This window comes from Galeopterus variegatus, unplaced genomic scaffold, assembly GCF_000696425.1.
Source record: "Galeopterus variegatus unplaced genomic scaffold, G_variegatus-3.0.2 Scaffold2232, whole genome shotgun sequence".
NCBI lineage: Eukaryota > Metazoa > Chordata > Mammalia > Dermoptera > Cynocephalidae > Galeopterus > Galeopterus variegatus.
The window spans coordinates 167,983-189,038 of record NW_007728343.1 but is presented as its reverse complement, the minus strand read 5'-3'; the positions used below and the strand labels follow the sequence as shown (position 1 = coordinate 189,038).

The window sequence follows — 21,056 nt, the reverse complement described above, 5'->3', positions numbered from 1 at the left end:
TTCTCATACAAATTAACTGAATGAAATTGGTCCAGTAGTGGATTTCAAAATGTCTCACTGCAAGTGCCAGTCAATGTTAGAAATCCAAACAGACAAAAGATATGTAAAAAAAAATCTACCTGCACGCCAAAACTTAATTCTGAGCTATGTAAGGCAAAACAGTAGCTTTCAGAAAAAAATGAGAGACTGCAGACAGTATGTTTCATATTTACAGTGTTTTCATTGAGCAATGAATACAAACTATTCTATAAGAGCTATTTATTTGCTATTATTTATGACAAGCTTAGTTTAAAAAAAAGATACATAAATAAATCGTTAGTTGCACTGCCTCATGCAACTCATTTCAATGTATTCGGTAACAGTCAACCTCTAAATAAATCACGGAGAGCTCAATTTTCAACACTGTTATCTTTAGCATATTAAAATATACTGTACTTCACCCCAATGTAATAAAACAATAATGGAAAAGGCTTTTTAGTGAAACATATTATAATGAGAAAATAAGGAAAAATAGCTATTTTCCTTATTATATTACAGACTAGAATCCTATTAAAATATATGACATCATTATACTTGATTACACAGGACATAATATGTCTTCCAGCAAAAGCCTGAGGATATAGCTGCTGGTTCAGTATTTTCTAACAAGTGTCAGGGGCGATGGGATGGGGATGGGGATGGTGGACAAGGACGCCCTATGTTAGAAAGGCTTCGAAGGAATCGAGCACTATTTCTAAAGCAGAACTGATTATTCCTTAATGATTGCCTTGACTGTGCTCACTCAGGAAGCATAGCTGCTGGAAAGGCTAAGCTAAGAGAGGAGCTTTCTTTTTTTTTTTTTTGTCTTTTGTCTTTTTCCGTGTCCGGCAATGGATCGCAACCCTCAGTGTTGCCCCCGTACCGGACCGGGGACCGGCAACGGGATTGCAACCCTCGGCGTTGCTTCCGCGCCCGCTCAGCCAGTGAGCGGGAACCGGTCCGTATGTGGGATCCGAACCCTCGGGCGGGAGCGCCGCCGCGCTTCCCAAGCGGCGCACTATCCAGTGCGCCACCGGGCCGGCCCGAGAGGAGCTTTCTTGACAGCTTCTTATGACCAAAGCTGGAATTTTCCTTCCAAAATAAATGCATCAAGAAATGTATCATCTGATAAGAGAAAAGTAAGGAAAAGATAAGTGTTTCTCCAACCAAATGGGTGTACATGTGACTGATGTCATGGCTCTCCTTTCTTAGCCCAAGGTTTATAGTACATAACGACAATCTTTTCTTTTTTTTCCCTTTTTGTCTTTTTTACTGACCGGTAACGGGATCGCAACCCTCGGTGTCGCGCCCGTACCGGGGACCGGCAACGGGATCACAACCCTCGGTGTTGCACCCACACCACGCTCAGCCAGTGAGCGGGAACCGGTCTCCACATGGGATCTGAACCCTCGGCGGGAGCGCCGCCGCGCTCCCAAGCGGCACACTCTCCAGTGCGCCACTGGGCCGGCCTGACAATCTTTTCTGACCCAACTTACATGATCTTAAGATCGAGGCTGCATTTCAATAAAAATGCCAGTCCTCAAAAGAAGGCAGGGCTCATCTGACATTAAATGTTCTAATAAACTAAAATTCTTCTTCCTAATAATCACAAATGAGAAGATAAAGCACATTAAGAAAGCTCTTCCCCTGCTAATTTGTTTAACACTTGTTCGACAAATAAGGACCTACTAAGTGCCAGGCTCTTCCAGGTGGTGAGAATGCAGCAGAGAACAAAGTCCACACCCTCATGAAGCTTATTTTTGGTGAAGGACATGGGCAGTCAACCATAAATATATAAAAGACCTATGCAACTTTCTAAATGACTTTGTACTTGCTTAGCCTAGAGCATTTTTTCAATGATCAGTGCCACTAAAAGAAGAGAAAACTACTAAGTAAAACGGCATGAATAGGTAAATACGACATGTCAAATTTATAGTTCATTCATTCAAATTGCTTAACGCCTCACATAATACATGTCCCTAAGAGACACTGTCATGGTCTCTTGAAACACTTTGAAGCTTGGCTTGTGGGGCCAATAAGTGGAAGAAGAATAAAATATTTACCCTGTAGTCTACCCAAGAGAGAGTTTATGTCCCAAGTAAGTGCTTTGTGACCTCTATCCCATCATGAATATGACAGAACTCACACGGCTCTCCAGGGTGAAAGGACGAGGCTGGCTGGGGTGAGGTGACACATGCCCGAGTTCTGGCCACTGGCCACCCTGGGGACGAAGGGAGCAACATCTCTGCCCACCTATACCAATTCTCGGGTCACCTGTTGGGAAGTACAGCTCTAAGTCAATCACACAGTACAGAGATGCCCAGAGAAGGGCGGTGCCCCATCAGGGCTTGTCAGAGCCTGTCAGGGCCGAGACGCAGCTCCCGAGGAGAGTCTGCTTACCCTGACACTGCACTCAACCTGCCCTCTAGGAGAGGCTAGTGGCTGCTTACGGTCAGGTAAAACGGCTCACTGGACCCCAACCAACTCAATTCCTAAATGGAAACTCCTATTTTCCAGAGGAAATAGGCCAGTCAGGATCAAACATTTATTCCAAAAAAGCAATTTTCATGTAGAATGAAACCACTCTAAGTTTGTGCTTTTAAGCACTCAAGTTTTACTTAAATTGTGTTTTGACAAGTTTGTAAGTGGAAGTTCTTTTAAACAAAATAGTCTACTGAAGACAGGGTGTTAATAATGGAAGTTATTAGTTGGCAACCAGAACCACTATGAACTGTATTCCTGTACTGAGACATCACATAACACAATATTTAAGCCAGTAGCTAGCATCTATGGTATAGGGAAATAAGTCTTCTCTCCGAGAGAGCAAGTGTGATTAGCCTCCCGACATCACACCCTTCTAGGTAGAAATGAAGTAGGTGGTTTTCTTTCAAATTCTGCTTTTTAGACTTAGAAGGGCAGAGAAGCAGGGAGCAGAAAACCAGAGAGAAGATGCTTTTCTCTTCGAAAGTGGCACTTCCTCAAGAAACCAGCCAAGAGCTACTAAGAGGTTAAGAAAGACAAGCCTGGGAATCTCTATAGACATAGGTAGTTGTGTTACCTAAGCAAGAGACATCTGTCATTAGAACCAGAAGGGGGAAGAATGAAGGCATAGAAAATTACACCAGTTAATACTCAAAGGGAGAAGGGAACTAAGGTACTCAACTGTACCCCAAAACATCTTAAAAGTTTATTTTTTTCCCTTCTTTTCTTAAACCTGATTGTGAGTGGATGGTGGGGGGTGGTGTCATTTTTAAGAAAAGAGAACACCATTAACCACACTTAAGACAGGAACCAAGTTCACAACCTGAAGGCACAAACCTGGGTCACCTGCACCCACCTTCTAGCAGCACAACATTACAGACTCAGTTTTTAAACAGCTGTGATAGCGTGAAAATATATATATTTGGGCTTTAGCCTCTTCTGGCATACAATTCCTAAAATCCTTAGAATCTCCAAAGTGGTAAGAGTCTTTTCGCATGCTAATGATGGCTGCCAGCCTCCAGATAGCTTCAGGATAGGGACCGGTCACAGGAAGGACCAAGCTGGGGCTTTTAGTCCCACCCCCCAACCTCCTGGGAGGGGAGAGGGTCTGAAGGTTAGGTTGATCACAATGGCCAATGATTTAATCAACCTATGTAATGAAGCCTCCATGTCAAAAGGCCTGGGTTCAGGGAGCTTCCAGACAGCTGAACACGTAGAGGTTCCTGGAGGGTAGCACGTCAGGGAGGGCATGTAAGCTACATGCTACATCCCTTGTCGCATACCTCGCCCTGCGCATCTCTTCACCTGTATCCTTTGTAATATCCTTTATAATAAAGTGGTGAATGTTTTTCCCTGAGTTCTGTGAGCTGCTCAAGCAAACTAATTGAACCCAAGGAGGGGGTCATGGAACCCTGATTTATAACTGGTTGGTCAGAAGTTCTAGAGGCCTGGACTTGTGACTGGCATCTGAGGTGGGGGGCAGTCTTGGGGACTGAGCCCTCTCACCGTATGGGATCTGACATTGTCTGCAGGGATAGAATTGAATTGAAGGGCACCCAGCTGGTGTCCGCTGGAGAACTGCTTGCTTGCTTGCTTGCTCACTTGCTTGATAGTGGGGACAAATCTCTACACATTTGGTCACAGAAGTCAGTCTTCGGCGTTGATGATTGTGCTGTGAGAGCAGAGGAAAGGCAGTGTGTGTGTTTTCCCACTCACTCAGTTTTGTTTTTCCCAGCTCACTCACTCTTATGCATTAATAAATAGACCTCATGAAAGCCAAGGCAAAACCTTCAGCACATAAGAGATCACAGAAAATGCCAGCAAAGAAGATTTCCTGAAGTGAGTGTTTAATTCAATTGCTCTCACTTCCTATGGTTACACTTCCTTGTACCATGAAGGACAACCCTGAGACACTGCACAATACTTTAACACTGAATAAAGAAAGCCAAGAATTGAACCTACTGGCAAGTTTTTATAATTATTCTACAAATAAAGAGATACTGATTTTTTAAATGCCTAAATGTACAGTTAACTGATATTTTACTTACCTGATAAACTTGCCATTGATTGATACTTAATTGATAAACTAGCAAAAGATAAACTTGTTAGCCTCAAAAAGTACAAATATAAGTTTGTAGACTTTTAGACCCCATTGCCACTTATCCTTTATACCTTTGTTTATATGTTCCTCCTGCCCTGAGATTAAGCCAAGGCTAAAACAAAGAAGAAAAAGTTAACATAAGATTTAGAATCCTTGCAATTCTAAGCTAATAGTTTGTGTATTTTAAGTTAGGAAGAATGTTGAATTTCAGCAAATGCCTTTTCTGAATTTGTAATAAACAACCCATCTAAATATTGTTTTTTGTTTTCTCTATTAGGACTGCCTGCCCTTCCTTCCACCAATATACCACATACAAATGCTCTAATCTCTCTACTTAAAAACAAAACTACCAACTTCCTGTGCCCCCAAGCCCTTGACAGTTGAGCTTTCTGAATCCACTTCTCTTAATTCCACATAAACATAGTCTCTGAAGTATACTTCTCACAACTTTTTCTCTGAGGCACTGAACACTCGCTGGGGGAAGATCTTAGATAAGTTTCTTAGTGTCTCTGTGCCCCCCCAAAAGAGATGGTAACAGTAACCTACCTCATAAGGGTCTTTGTGAGGATTAAGCGAGTTAATGTGTGAATCAGGTGACAGTGCCTGACACATAGCAAGTGCTCTGGAAATGTCGGCTATGATTATGATCATTGTTATTACTGCTGTTGAAATGCTGACCTCTTGGTTTTCCTGACAACATTCTCTCCTGAATTTCTTCCGACTTCTGGACCTTTTTCTAATCTTCCTGATGAGCTCCTCACTGCCCATTAGACTTAGGTGCCGGAACTCCGAGCACTCCATCCTTGGCCTTGTTCCCCTCCACACTTTCTCCTGGTTGTCCTTGCCCACATCTATGGTTTCTGCCACCTCTGCATGCCCGCGACTCCCAGGCACTCCCTCTAATGCCCACCCCCTGCTGAGCTGAGCTGCCTCCCCCACCCCCACCCCATGGAAGGCTGCACGTGGATGTTTAATCTCACAGCAAAGGCAACGCGAACAAAGCTGCACTCACTACCTTTCCAAGACCAGTCCCTTCCTTAGCCAGTATTTGCTGAGCGCCACTCTTTGCCAGGCGGTGTCCTGCCTGCTACAGAACAGGAGAACACTGCCTCATTTCCACACACTCTCACTACTGCCGCCTGCATCAAGCCTTCACTGATGTTTGCTTCTTGATTTTCTTTTTTAGTCACAGCAAAAAGTATTATAAGGAAATAAAAATTGCCTGTTAATTCTAATTCCAGAGGTTATCTGGAAGTGTATTCCTCTCCATTCTTTGTGTGAGAACATATTATATATATAATTTTGAAAACTACTTATTATTTTTTTTTTTTAAAAAGATGACCGGTAAGGGGATCTTAACCCTTGACTTGGTGTTGTCAGCACCACGCTCAGCCAGTGAGCAAACCGGCCATCCCTATATGGGATCCGAACCCGGGGCCTTGGTGTTATCAGCACCGCACTCTCCTGAGTGAGCCACGGGCCGGCCCGAAAACTACTTATTTTTTATAAACATTTTCCTATTTTATTGGTCAACGGGCACTAAGTTACAATTAGATAGGAGGAATAAGTTCTAGTGTGCCAGTACACACAGTGTTAACTATGATTAACAATAATATATTCTACATTTCAAAATAGCATGAGGAAAGGATTTTTAATGTTCTCACCACTAAGCAATAGTAAATATTTGAGGTGATTGGACCTGCCAATTACCCTGACTTGACTATTATACACTATGCACATGTACTGATATGTCACACTGTACCCCATAAATACGTACAAGTATTGTGTGTGAATTAAAAATAAATTTAAAAAAATTTTTCAGAATGTAATTCTTAATGGCTAATAATATTTCATTATATGGATGTACCATACTTTTTTTCAGGGGAATGGTTCTCTTATCTTTGAATATCAAGGCTGTTTCAGTTTTTGTGCTACTGAAAATAATGACAATGTAAAGGACAAATGTAGCGAAACATTAACACTTTGAGTGACAGGACTTTCATTTTCTCTTGGTATTATATCTGTTTTTCTAACTTTCTACTATGAGTATATATTGCTATAACAGGGGGAGGGAAACTACTATTTAAAAAATAATAATGTAAAACAAAACCACATTGCTATATTAAGTATGAAATTAATGTATATTGATTAAAGTATGTTGATGTCTTTAGAATAAACTCCTTTCAAGAACAACTGTTAGACATCTTTGATACATATTGCCAAAGTTCTGGAAAATGTCTACCAATACACACTTTCTTCAGTATAAATATAACAGTGCCCACTTTACACCAGCTTAGTTAGATATAGGTAACTTTCAAAGTCTTTGCCAATTTGGTAGGCAAAAATTGTAATCTTGCAGTTATCTGGATTTATATTTTTAAATCACCAACATTTTTTTTTCACATTTGTTTTTTGTGGGGTTTTTTGGCAGCTGGCAGGTACAGGGTTCCAAACCCTTGACCTTAGTGTTATAACACTGCACTTTAACCAACTGAGCTAAGTAACCAGCCCAACTTTTTTCATATTTGAATCAGCCATTCGTACGTGAGAGACTGGAGTATAGTGGTAAAGCCCAAGTTCTTGGGTTGAAATTGCAGCTGTGCCACTTATTATTTGCATAACTTTGTCTCAGTTCCATCACCCACAGACTGGAGCTAAAAGCATACACTTCAACTGTTGTGAGAATGAATGAGTCAACACATGCAGGACTCTTAGGAAAAGTGGCTGGCACATATCAGTCACTCAGTAAGTGTCAGCAATGTTGCTGCCGCCGATGATTTTCCTTTCTGTACATTTGGCGTTCATGTCCTCTACCCATTTTTCTATTAGGGCTTATGTTTTAATACTACCAAGCTTTTCTTTTATATTTATTTAAGCACTACAGGTATCAAATCTTTGACATATTTGATGCAAACATCTTTCTCATTATGTTTGCTTTTAAATAGTCATACTTTTATGTATTAATGTAGAAGTTTTACATTTTCATATAGTCAAGTCCACCTTCATTTTCTTTTATGATTTCTTTTATTGCTTTGATGCTTAGGATGTCCTTGACCAATCAAAGATGAGGATGAGATAAATAATTATATATTCTTTCTTCTAGCTCTTTAATGTTTTTTTGTTAATCATCTAAGTCTTTAATCTATCTGGAGTTTCTTTTGTAGTTACCCAGACATACAGCATGCCTCCTCATGCTTTTGAATATGCCAGTTCCCTCAGCCTGGAAGGTTTACTTCAACTTCTTATGAGCTCTCAAAGCACAGTGTACACACATACGGTACAGCGACTGTTGACTTGTCAATGAATTTGACCCCCCTGCAAGAGCTATGTCTTCTTCACTTTTGTCCTTGGTGTTTAGCAGAGCATAGACTAGGTTACCCCCAATAAAGGTTGAGTGAAAGAGGTAAAAAAATGAAGCAAATGACTCTTCTTATCTGCCCCACCCTCCACTCTGGAATCATATAAATGCACATGCATAAGCACTCGCCACCACCTGGCACACTGTTCTCCTACCTACTGCTGAATCGCCCAATGTCCCCCAGCTCTCTCCTGGGTCAAAGCCAAGGAGGATGGGTTTTATCATCAAGGAGGTTTCTGTCTCTGCAGGCCTGAATAAAAGACAATTCACTGTCTGCTTACCCACCACCCAGCCAAGCAGAGTATCTGAGAGTGTACAGAGCACACTAACTGCTACATAGGTATAAGTCAGTCAAAATATGCCCAAGATCACTCACTACAGTGATTTTTAAACTTTTAAGTTGCAAAAGATTGGGAACAACCTATATGCCCACACATAGAAGTGTGGGTAAATAAACTATGTACATCCACACAATGCAGTATGATACAGCTGTAAAAGAGAGTAAGATTCAGATCCCTGTACTGTCCAGCAGCACCCCTCCCACATCACAAAAGGTAAATCCCTATGGAGTGATCTCCAGGATATACTGTTAAATGGCAAAAAGAAAAATGTAAAGACTATCTACAGTATAATGCCCTTTGTGTAAAAAAGGAAGAGAAATTAGAAAATACATACCTATCTGCCCATTTGTACAAACAAAACAAAAACACAGGAAGGATAAACTAGAAACTAAGATGAAATTGCCAACTTACAGGAAAAGGATCAGGGAATGGGACAAGAAAAGGGAGTGACACTTCTCTGATATAATAGTTTCAACTTTTAAAATCAGGTTAACGTTTTACATTCTAATTTTAAAAGGCAACGATGATGGAGAAATGGAAAACAAACAGAAAGAAGCCTAATTGTATCTCAATGAATAATACAACCACACTGAAGGGAAAAAAATTAAAAAGAACCAACACAAGTAACATTTAAACTCAGTATTTTTGACTAAATATACTCAAGAGTAAACCCCAAAAGAACTGTATACAAATACTGACCTCTAGTTAGGTTAGTTTTTCACAGTAGCATGATTTAGCAATTCTGAGACTACTTAATGTATATTCTAGGGCAGAGCACATAATAAAATATATTGTGGATAATGGAAGCCAGGGTGCTCACTGTCAGAGAAGGGAGTGGAAGAAATACACAGAAAGTGGAAGGATACAACAAAACCTTGTGGTGGTGTTAATCTGGAATGGGAGGTTACAGTATGAACTCATGATAGGTAAGTGTGTGTGTACATGTGTAACAAACACACTTATAAACATTCACTCTTTCCTAGCTCTGTCCTCTGAGAGAGGCTAGAAGCGGTGACACCCCCAGTAGCAATAAACACGCCAAAGCTCCCAGAAAATGGTTTCTAAATATTATTCTCCACTATAGAAAAAAAGCTCTTAGGACAAACGATGGATTCTGGTGCTAGCTTATGGAGAGAATAAGATGAATAAAGAGCATCATGTGTACCAGAAAGTAAGGAAGTGTTCAAAGGATGGGAACATGTCAAAATGGCACAAGAGCCAGCATGAAGCAGTTCCTACTTGATAAATGTGGGACAATTTACGTTTATGGAACAATTTGATGCTTTGGGAACATCAAAATCGGTAATGGTAGCAACGAGTTATCACATCTATAGAATAAAATAAAAACCCATGAGTCCATGTGGGGAAAATAGAATAGTTTGGTCAGGGCCCTCACCTCGGATCCAGTTGGGAGTGGTTTTAACACATCCTTTGTAAGCAAATTGTGTGTGTGTGTGTGGAGTTAGTGCACATATGCACCAATGTAACTTTTTAGTTTTTTTGCTCTTCTTGTGTTCAAGAGAGAGGGGAGAGGGGAGAAAAGGGAGAGAGAGAGGAGAGAAGGGAGAGAGGAGAGAGGAAGGCAGAGAGGGGAGGAGGAGGGAGGGAGAGCGGGAGGGAGGGGGAGAGGGGGAGTTTTAGAGAAGCAGGTGGGCAGGCACCTGCCTCAGGCGTCCATCTGGCACAGCCATGCTTTCCAACCTACGGCTTCCGAGGACCTTTAGGCCAGTTACCTAGCTCATAGGCCTGCGTGTGAAGGGCTTGTGACCCAGTCTGTGAATGTGCTTGAGGGGTCTGGGGGCTCCAGACCCAGCCCTAGCTTGGCAGTTGGCCCAGTTGGTGCAGGATTACTGGCAGGTAAAAGAGCCCGACAACTGGCGTGGTCACCTAGCTTTACAATTGGCGTCAAGAACAGGATTAAGAGTGCTACAATTGGCAGGATGTTGACAGGATTCCAGACATTAACCATAGCTTAGCCGCGGCTCCATAGTCCATAATTTTATAAATAAATAAATGAATAATTAAATAAATGGGGAAGAAGAGAAAAGTTTTTCCTTACAGAATGAAAACTAATAAGTAGAAGAAACAATGGAATTAGATAATTACCATTTCGTAACTACTGTAGTAATAATTATTTTAAACAAGAATCATACATGAACACTAAAACTAGTAGGTAAAAATAGGATAAGAAACACGATATTTACATAATGCCACGGCATCTTCTCATAAGGTATGTACTGATTACAAAGGGAAAACAGTAATTTTACAGTGAAGAAACCTGGTAGGTACCACCTTAACCCAGTAATAGGACAAATATATTATCATGTGATCCTGATAAGATGCACTGAGGAGGATAGAACATCACTTCTATGGCACTTCTGCCAAAAAATGTATAACCTGAATCTAATCATGACGAAACACCACATAAGCCCGAATTGATGGACACTGCACAAAATTAAGTTGCCTGTACACTTAAAAAATGTCAAGGTAATGAGAAAAAAAATAAAAATAAAAATAAACATATGTCTGGGTTCTATTCCAGATTAAAGGAAATTCAAGTATTATAATAACTAAATATAACACGTGATGCTGGACTCGGATATCTTTTCCCACTAGAAAGGACGTTAGTACAACTGGCAAAATTTGAAATTTGAACAAGGTGTGTGGATTAGATAATAGTGCTGAATCAACATTAATTTCTTGATTTTGATAATTTGTATTGTTTTTATGTATGAGAGCATCTTTGCAGAAAACACACTGCAATATTAGGGGTAAAGATGCAACCTGTCTGCAACTTATTCTCAAATGATTCAGAAAAAATATGAAAGAGAAAGATTGAGAATAATAAAGCATAAAGCAGATCTGGTAAAATGCTAACATGTGGAGAATCAGGGTGGAGAATGTATGGGAATTCTTCGCCCTATTCTTGTAACTCTTCTCTAAGTCTAAAATTATTTCAAAATTAATGAAAAAAAAATAGATAGATGGATAAGGTATTGCTGGGTAGCTCTGGCAGCGGTTGCAGGCCAGGGCCTGGGAAGAAATACTCCAGTACCCAGTACCCAACAGTGCCCTGGGAGGAAGAGGGGCTACTTGCCTTCCTGTGGGAGGCCTCAAAGCAGACATTGCAAGATTTGGGGGAAGGGGGCTTCTCTGAAGTCTTGAGATGTCTGGTGGGATGACGAGTGGTGTGTGTGTGTATGTGTGTTTGTATAGAGATGGGAGGACTTTAAAATTTTTCTGATTGAGGAAGGGAGGGAATCTCAGAATCTAGGAGAAAGGAATATAGTATCAACTTCAACCCATGACGACAGTCACTCTCTCCTCCATCCATTTAAGTTTTGGGCAGTCAGAAAACCCATGAGGTGGCTTATGAGGAGGTTGGGAGTTGGTGCTCTTTAGTCAATCGGCCACGCTCTGCAAATGACCTCCTGGAAGCCTTGCTCTGACAAATCCCAGATGAGCTGTCCTAGGAAGCAAGAGATAAATAATGTATCCCAAGGGCAGCACACGGTCTTGTGGATGACCATTCCTCCTCTCTTGACTGTCCTAGAGAATAGTGTTCAAAGCCTTGTATTCACAGTTCTTTATGTACACACAATGTATGATATTCCACCCATGTCTGTGATTCAGTGTGAAAGTGGGCACTTGTAGCTTTCTCCCTGCTAGTATTTTGTTTCAGCTTGCTAAACTAGCAAATATTATAGGAAAAATAAAAATTTTCCTGCTTTACACCTTTGTTTGACTTGCTAGAAATGCATCCCTGACCAAAAGACCCCAGACTCATGCACAAAATGGAGATAAAATAAATCTAATCATTAAAACGTCCCTTGAAATAACCAGAGCAGATTTTAGAAAACCTGCAACCCCAGTTAGTTACCTTCTGGCCCTGAGGTCTGAATTATGAGGTCAAAAATCATTATCAGAGGTCACATGATTCATCACCTGCCTCTGTAAAAGACTGGATCTAAATTGTTGTGCAAAGATATTTATGTACCATTATTTTTAATAACTCCCAAAAAGGAGATGCTATGAATTTTTTCATCAGTGTACTCTATCTTCTTTAGAACTTCTGTAACCAAGGACCTCTTTCGGTTTTAAATGGAATTTCTATAGGGTTTACACCAGTTCCCATATTCATTGAGTGTTATAAGATTCTTCACCTTGTCTCCTCTTCTCTGAGGGAATAACACCAATGCCCTTTCAACTTATTCAAATCTTTGACCACTCACTGCAACCCATCCCAGTGTAGGAGCAATGCCAAGGATATAGGAAGGAGAAAACCTAAAACCACACCTCAACACTGCATTGCCTGGTTGTACCCTGATGAATGCCATTTGTCACAATGGCCCTGAGTCACCCAGTAAAGGTTTCAGCAATGCCAAGGATATAGGAAGGAGAAAACCTAAAACCACACCTCAACACTGCATTGCCTGGCTGTACCCTGATGAATGCCATTTGTCACAATGGCCCTGAGTCACCCAGTAAAGGTTTCATTATGTTTTGTAGTTCATGATTAAAAATACAAAGTAGAATCTAATACAATTTTCACTAAATGGTTAAAATAAAGATTTAGCATTTGAAGGAAACGTCTTTGTTACCTGGGTTGTTATTCTCTTATGCAGAAGGCCTTGGTGCCAGATCACACCATACAATGTATTTAGAATTTGAATTTTTCCCTGATAAGTACCAGTTCCTTTTTAATTTGGGATGGAAAATTATTGTGGGCAGTGATTCATTTCATATGATTGGGGGAGGGGGGCGTGGCTGGCTAGTACAGGGATCTGAACCCTTGACCTCTGTGTTGTAACACTGCACTCCAACCAGCTGAGCTAACCCGCCAGCCTCATATGATTCATTCCATATTAACTTTGGAGATTCAATTCATATCAATAAAAATACATCTAATGCAGATTATTGATGGAACTGTCCTACTGGATACAAAGAAGAAGATATCCAATGAGTTTACAGTAAGTTGAAAGCGTGACACTTACATCGATAGCTACCACAAAAGGGTGAAGTGCACTAAAAATGATCTCCTGGTAAGACAGCCCTCCTTGGGATAACTAGCTTCCCAGACAACTACGTCAGGAAAGACTAGGTAAGACTAATAAATTATTAATTGGAAATGTTATCTAAAAATACAAAAATAATCAATCAAATATACTTCTTTTAAAAGAATTACGCCCTTCAATGTCAATAAACTATACAAATCAGTTCAAAATTGCTATGCAGTGATTTTACACTCAGGCTTTAATATTCCAATATCTAATATTATGATTTGGTTTCAACATATGCCTTCGTGGTTTTCTGTGAGCACATTTACATTGTGATTTTTGCATTTCATGCACCTTATGAAGATTATGCAATGTCCTAAATTTTTTTTCGTTTAGTTAATAATCAGACAAACTGCAATTTGGTAATTGAGAAGCACACAGATTTTTATAAGGTCAGAAATGATTATCATCACAGGATATCTGGCCTTCGTGCTACCTGGATATTTTGAATCAACTCTCCAAATGTAGCCTTCACACTATATTTTATACACCCAATATAATATTAAACAAGGAGGTAAAAAAATTACCATTCTTCTTTTTTTTTTTTTTTTGTCTTTTTTCGTGACCGGTAAGGGGACTGCAACCCTTGGTGTGGTGTCGCCCACACCGCGCTCAGCCAGTGAGCGCACCGGCCATTCCTATATAGGATCCGAACCTGCGGCAGGAGCGTTGCTGCGCTCCCAGCGCCGCACTCTCCTGAGTGCGCCACGGGGTCGGCCCACCATTATTCTTTTAAACATTATCTTGTGCATACTTTTATATATTATTCTGGTTTTAATTGAGAAGGCTCAGAAGGTACAAGTATATATGAAACAAATTTTTCTTAGGAAACATCTACATGCAAACACTAATAATTTCCATAATAGAAGAAGGAAATTAATAGAACAAAATAAGAGTTATTTCTGTTATCAGGGCTCAAGAGAAGCTACCTAAAAAATTGCTTTTCTACCTGGAAATATCCCTTTCTTGCTCTGTACTATACAAGATAATAGGCAAAATTTTAGAAAGCTGAAAATCCTTTTAAATAACACTTCCTTCAGCTTTAATCGCATATAATTGCCTCTTCTGGTGCTAATGAGCAGGAGTGTCATGGAATGCAATGTGATTCTGCCGGTTCATTCAGGGTAATGGTTTCATGAGCTAGTGACACTGCCGAGACATCTAGTCTCAATTTCCTAGAGTACAATAACTGAGCAGCAATAAAATTCCCACTTGAGGAAGATTTTCTAACCTATGTAAATATAAACAGAAAACCTATTATCTATTGATAAAAACAACAAAGCAAGTTAAATAAAGTTTTATGTGTTACTGTTTCCCGTAATGACCACCAACTCCCTGGATCGTGAAAGTAAATAAAGCACTTCACTTACTGAAATCAATGAGAAACCGTCCAAATCCTTGCCTTTGGTGCTGGGGCATGATCATTATGCAGGAGACATTATACTTCTGCTGGCAAAGCTTTTCCTGAGGGAAGGAGAAACAGATCAAGTATGTCAGAGCTCTCTGCTGAAGTGGGCAATTCCCTGCACCTGCCACTGTCGTTGTAAAACAATCTACTAAGGTGAGCCAATGGGTTAGGTCAGGAACAAGCAGAATAATCCTACTGCATTAATCAGACTATCAAAAAATCATTAACTCCTCTTAATTATGTCTTTATTCTTGATACTCAGTACCATATAATATAAATAAAGAATCCAAGGAAATATGAACCAAATGAGACAGAATACAGACAGTACGAAAGAAATGCCTTCCTTCCTCAAGCAACTCAGGAGGTGGAGAAAATAACATCCAGAGAGTCACCCAGTGGAGTAAATTAGGATTTAGCCAGCTACGTTGCTAAATAATTATTTACAACTCTGCAACAGCAATCTGTCTTCTGCCTTTAAGTGAATACCCCAGTGAAACTAAAATAGTATAGATGTGGGTAGATGTGTATAAATACATTTCTTCTATGAATAAAAAGTCAAAGAAAAAGTTAGAGAAATAACTAATCTGCATTTCAAACCAGGAAAACAAAACAAAAAAGACAACAACAAGAAACCTCAAAGCCTCCAAACAAAAATGAGATCAAAATATTACCAACAGTCTGAAACCAGGAGGAATATTGGGTGGAATATGGTGAGAAACAGCTCTTACAGTTAAAGAAGAATTTGCAATTTTCATGGGTTATGGCATCAGAGCAACAGTATTTTATTCGAAGTACACAGAAGCCTCCAAACCCTATACAGAGAAGATCTGGAAAAGGCTTTTTGAGGTTGTGAATGCTCTGGGTAAATATAAACCACAAATAAGACTGACCACAAATCGTACCAACCACATCAAAGAATTACTTCAGAACACCCAGAGCTTTAATGAACCTATTTGAAAGATGACAGGAAATGGTTGTGGGAAAAAATCCTACAGGGCAGAATTAAAGATTTTTTTGTGAAAAAGATGTGCTCCCGGGGCCGGCCCGGTGGCGCACTGGATAAGTGCGCCGCTTGGGAAGCGCGGCGGCGCTCCTGCCCGAGGGTTCGGATCCCACATACAGACCGGTTCCCGCTCACTGGCTGAGCGAGGCGCGGGAGCAGCACCGAGGGTTGCAATCCCGTTGCCGGTCCCCGGTCCGGTACGGGGGCAACACTGAGGGTTGCGATCCGTTGCCGGACACGGAAAAAAAGACAAAAGACAAAAAAAAAAAAGAAAAAGAAAAAGATGTGCTCCCAACTTCTGCACATTTCTAGCTGTCTGTGGAGCCTCTAAAAAATGAGGAGGAAGCAATCATGAGTGTCAGTTTTCCTAAGAAGATGGATTCTCCATCACTGGATGTGCACATCAATGGCAACAGTTCAAATAATTGGTCTACTTACAAAGTGAAACAAATGGGTCACTTTATCTAAATAGAGATCTACTCTGGGTTAAAAAGATTCATCCTTGATTCCTTTCTTTGTCCAGAACTATTCCCACATTTAGAAGTGTTTTTTGAAATTCAGCCTAACAGTGATCCTTTTTCGCCCTTCACACAGGCTACTATGGCTAAATTCTAATCTAGGGATAAAATTACTGCTCTTTCTTTCCTTCCTGTGTTGAGTCATCTATTATGTGCTTTGGATGTCATATGCATGTAATGATTTGCACTGAACATTTCTAGGTCATCTTGGCCATTCTTTGGCTATTCCAGATTTCGATTTAAGTATAACCTCAAAGAGCCAAAGCCCTCCACATTCCAACTGACATGACAGAATATGGTTTGATTTGCATCTCATCTTTTAACATGATTATTTTTAAGATTTTTGTTTCACTATGCTCCCAAAGAGTATTAGTTTTCAGGAACAGTAAGAAATGACAGTAGCTGCTGACATACTATAGAAGAAACTGACAAAATGAGAAAAGTTGAGCTTGTCCTGAATAAAATGTTGGGCACCCTGGGAGGAAGAAAGGCAGAGATTCAAAGTGCAAGAGTCACCACCAACTGTATCTGTGGCTACTTCCCAGAGGCCATCACAAGACTCAGGAAAAGGACTATGCAGGACAAGGCAGGCAGGCAACTCTAAGCCCCATGTTTAAACTCACAGATATTTAGAGAGTCACCATTTTCTAACAGGAATGACAATCATGACCACTATTCTTTTCAGCTCTTTGGAGAAAAAGATCTTTACAAACCTATGTAAAAGGTAAATTATTTTGTAAATTATATAGATTTCCTAATTATTGTTTTATTCGGTGTTAACTCTCTGTCATCTTGTAAATCTGTAATGTGCAAATTAATTTTCTTCCCTTTCATTTTAAAGCTTTACCAAGTATGTAGATTAAAATATTGAGGCAGTTTCCCATAAGTGCTGTTACTTATTCTTATTTTTGTTTATAGTCTCTGGGTTGATTCTTAAATTTAGAACAACTACAGTTTGCAAATTACCTTCATATATATTCTATCTTCTGCTCCTCCATGAAAATGGCACTTATACAAAGCATTCCATTTATATTATGCAAAAGCAAATTCATTAAAATTCACTTAACATCTAATATAAAAAATACATCATAAATACAGGGTTTGTATAAATTACCTGCAAGTCTCATAAGTACTATCTCTGTTTATATACCATCCTGGTACATCTATTTCCTAGGTGCCGAAGAAAAGTTAAGGTCACTATCTCGGTAAACATCTCCAAACCCAGTTTTCCTTTATTGACATGAGTTATTGCTTCTCAGAAGCCTTTGGGCAGAAGAATGTTAGAGAATTGCTCCGAACCAGTAAAAAAGACCAGCTATCTCCCCTTAATATGTCAGGGGTTTCCCCATGCTAACAGTGGAAATACTTAGGATTTCTAAAGGTGAGACTGCTTTAGAACTTAAAACAACAGCAAGAGACTAAGAGACAAAAGTGTAAACCAGTCATTACATCAGCTTGACTATCCAAATGCCAATGTTCTAACTCCTGGAGATACTGTTGACCACAGAGGGAAGATGATGAGGAGAAAGGAGAATTATCTCGTAAATGCTACATTACACTGAAACCTTTATGTTGATAACATAAAGAAAAATATTAGAGGGAAAAGGGAAATAAATTTATCAGTTAGAAAATTAAAGATGCAGGTGGTCTGCAAGGCAGCAATTCTAATGTTACATGGATGGCAAGTCAGGACAGCACAGTGCTGAGGTCCTTTACACACTTCCTAGGCACAATGGTTTTTGTTTTTGTCTTCTTAAATGAGCTCTAAACAAGAACCTGAGCTTTTCAGAAACATGTGTCACTTATTCAAATTACAGTCATAAAAAAGCCCTGTTCAAAGAATTGGGCTCTACCAAAAACATTTTGAAAAAGAAAATGAAGGTCATGCTGGCTCTTGTTTTACCTTAGAGAAGTATCCAACCAGATGACAGCCCTTTTCATCATTTTTTGTAAGGACATAAAAAAGGAATGGCTCGACATCATAATACAATGTTTTGTGGTCCAGGAAGAGCTTGGCTAACAAGCAAAGGTTTTGGCAATAAATTTTGCTCATATTCCCATCAACCTAGCAAAAAGAAACAGACAACATTATTTAACATAAAAATACCACTCAATATAAAGTTGTTTCTTCTATATGGTATTTCAGAAAGTTTAAAATTTTATTTCCAAATCATAAGCTGAGAGATTAAAACACTCCATTAAGTATAGAATTAACCAGAAAACAGCTGTCACTTGGCAAATAAGAGTTCTACCTTTTCTGTTAAATTAAGATAAATTTAAGGTAGCTTAAACTTCTCTGTACACTACCAAAGGAAAGGCCAAACACTAGCAAAAGAGCAATTTTTACTTGCAATTTATTATGAGTTAAAAATTATCAAATATGTCCTCTCTATTTGAACGAAATAAATCTGAAGTAAAAAAATATAAACAGATCAAAATACTTCTCAAGTAAGTTAAACTTTATGTTGTTTTCAAAAAGACTTCACATAAAAATAAATGAACTGTATTATTCTGATTCCCCACAAGTATGGATTAGCAAAAGAGGCTTCCATTTTGGTTTTATCCCAAGCATCATTTTTAATATAATTGGAAAAGATAAAATTTCTATGTTGGGAATACTTGCAGAGAAAGTGAGATGAATTTCAACCTACAATAAGTACCATGATTACAGTCTACTTCTCTTCAAAATAAAAGAATCAAGCTGTGATACTGATGACTATAGACAGGAGGCAAGGCACAGATGCCAATTTCTTTGATCAAATGTAGTTACTTATTGAAACAGAAAGCACAGCAGATTCAAGAAGAATTTTCCTAGCACTTTTCTTAGGGGAAATGGATATTTGCTAACCAGAGCTCTTTAACAATGAACTTGACTGTTCTCGAGTCTCCTGTGGACCATATGGGTTCTCATATTGCACAAATTATTTTTAGACTTCATATAACTATTTCCCATGGATGAAACCTAGGTCCCATACATAGCAACATAATCAAATATTAGCAACGGGCACAGAGGATACAATTCTCTCTTTAATTAAAGGAAGTTTTTATGTATTCGGGAGTATGGTCCTTTTGGAAATGGTGGTTTATTACAAAAAGATAGATATGTACGTATCTGTGAACCAGAAAAACAGAGATGACGATGAGAGGCAAAATTCTGATCAGTTGTGCAAGATCTACTATAAAAAGGATAGATAAAGAGAAGACAGAAAAATAGTAATCTGTAATTATTCTTCATTTATTTTATAAGTTACCTAGGAAATTGCTAAGAGAAGTTTCCTACATTCTGTAAGTATTAACTCTGATTCTAGAAGAGGGACCATGGTCTTATTTAATCCAACTCCTTATCTGTATAAATACATTTTACAAACCTGCTTCTGATGTCTCCCCTCTCATCTCTGTGTGGTCCAAAAGCACCTGGAAGAGCAGACCATTCTTACCAGCCTAACAAGACTGCTTCTCTTGCCCCTGAGAAGACTCACCCTAAATTTCCAAGAGCTTCAACCTCACAGGCTGATTCATGCTGATTTATTTAATAATAACTTAAGGCCAACAATGTGTTTTGTCCTTTGGGAAACAATGAAACAGTGATTTCCATTTTATTTTGGTTAGAAGAAAGTGTTCGAGGTATCAAGGAAAGGTATCAATCTCATGGGGGTGATTCTGCATCCCAGGGGACATTCGGCTATGTCCGGAGATATTTTCCATTGTCACAGCTTGAGGGGGTGGTGGTGCTACTGGCATATGGTGTAGAGGCCAGGGATGCTGTTAAATATCCTACAATGTATGGCAGAGCCCCTAGAACAAAGAGCTATCCAGCCTGAAATGTCAATAGTGCCCAATTTGAGAAACCCTGAGCCTAGCCTTTAGTAAGAAAATATCATCAAACCTTCCCAGCAACAGTACCCTTCTTTATTCAAACTTGGCAAAAGAGGCTGATATAATCAGAAGGGGCTTTAAAAAATTACGAGACAGCTGGAGTTTTACATATCTCTGATCAGTCTTGGGAAAAACCAGTGGGCCCAAACCCAAGTGAGGGAGCCTGGTCTATGTGAGAAACCTACGACCTTCCTTTTACTAAATATGATGGCAAGACACTGTAGGCCAGAAATAAAGAGAGCTGTGGGGCAGAATAATAAATTTCAGTCTGAACAATTCACAAAAAGAGAATCCTAAAGGAGAACTGTATTTCAGAGAAAGAAGATATCATGTCTGCTGTGCAAGGAAGGCTTGTTCTGAGCACCCAGGAGTGAAAAACAAGGCACCAAGATGGGTAAGAAAGAGGAAAATAAAGCAGAGCAACAGAAATGCACGACTGGAGTGAAGAGAATAAAGGAGAGAATTAAAAAGCCCTGTGAACGGACAATAACATGAAAGAAAGGCATGGTCTCCTCAAGGTACAACTGACTCAGCTCAACTGGATCCCTGAACCTGACGACAGAAACGTGATTAAACAAGGAAACTATATAGAGGCAAAGACCATGTGCTACTAAATCAATTCGGAAAACACAAAATGTCTTCAAGAAACCCACAATAATGGATATACAGCCTCAAGGGGTTCCTGTGAACAGCAGAGTTCTCCAGGGGTGGCCATCCACCCAGATTGGGGGAGTCCCAACATCTGCTGGGGTCTCACCAAAAGGCTTATCCATCCTGCCAAGACATGGTGGAAACACAGGTGGCTGTGTACTGAGGAGATATGTACAGCTGCTCAATTCCCTGGAAGAGTGAGCACCTGCCAGACATTGGCTGGAGCTGCTGAACAAAGCTAGTT

At 39.6% G+C, this 21,056-nt stretch overlaps 1 protein-coding gene across 1 annotated transcript in view; it reads right to left on the bottom strand.

Annotated features, from left to right (window-relative positions):
* Positions 1-21,056, bottom strand: part of KAT6B (K(lysine) acetyltransferase 6B) — a 197,795-nt gene that overhangs the window by 26,401 nt on the left and 150,338 nt on the right. The window contains exons 12-13 of the mRNA XM_008580999.1: positions 18,189-18,350; positions 14,727-14,820 (exon numbers count right to left, since the gene is read on the bottom strand). Coding sequence (XP_008579221.1) covers positions 14,727-14,820; positions 18,189-18,350 — 256 coding nt within the window. The remainder of the gene's footprint in view (positions 1-14,726; positions 14,821-18,188; positions 18,351-21,056) is intronic.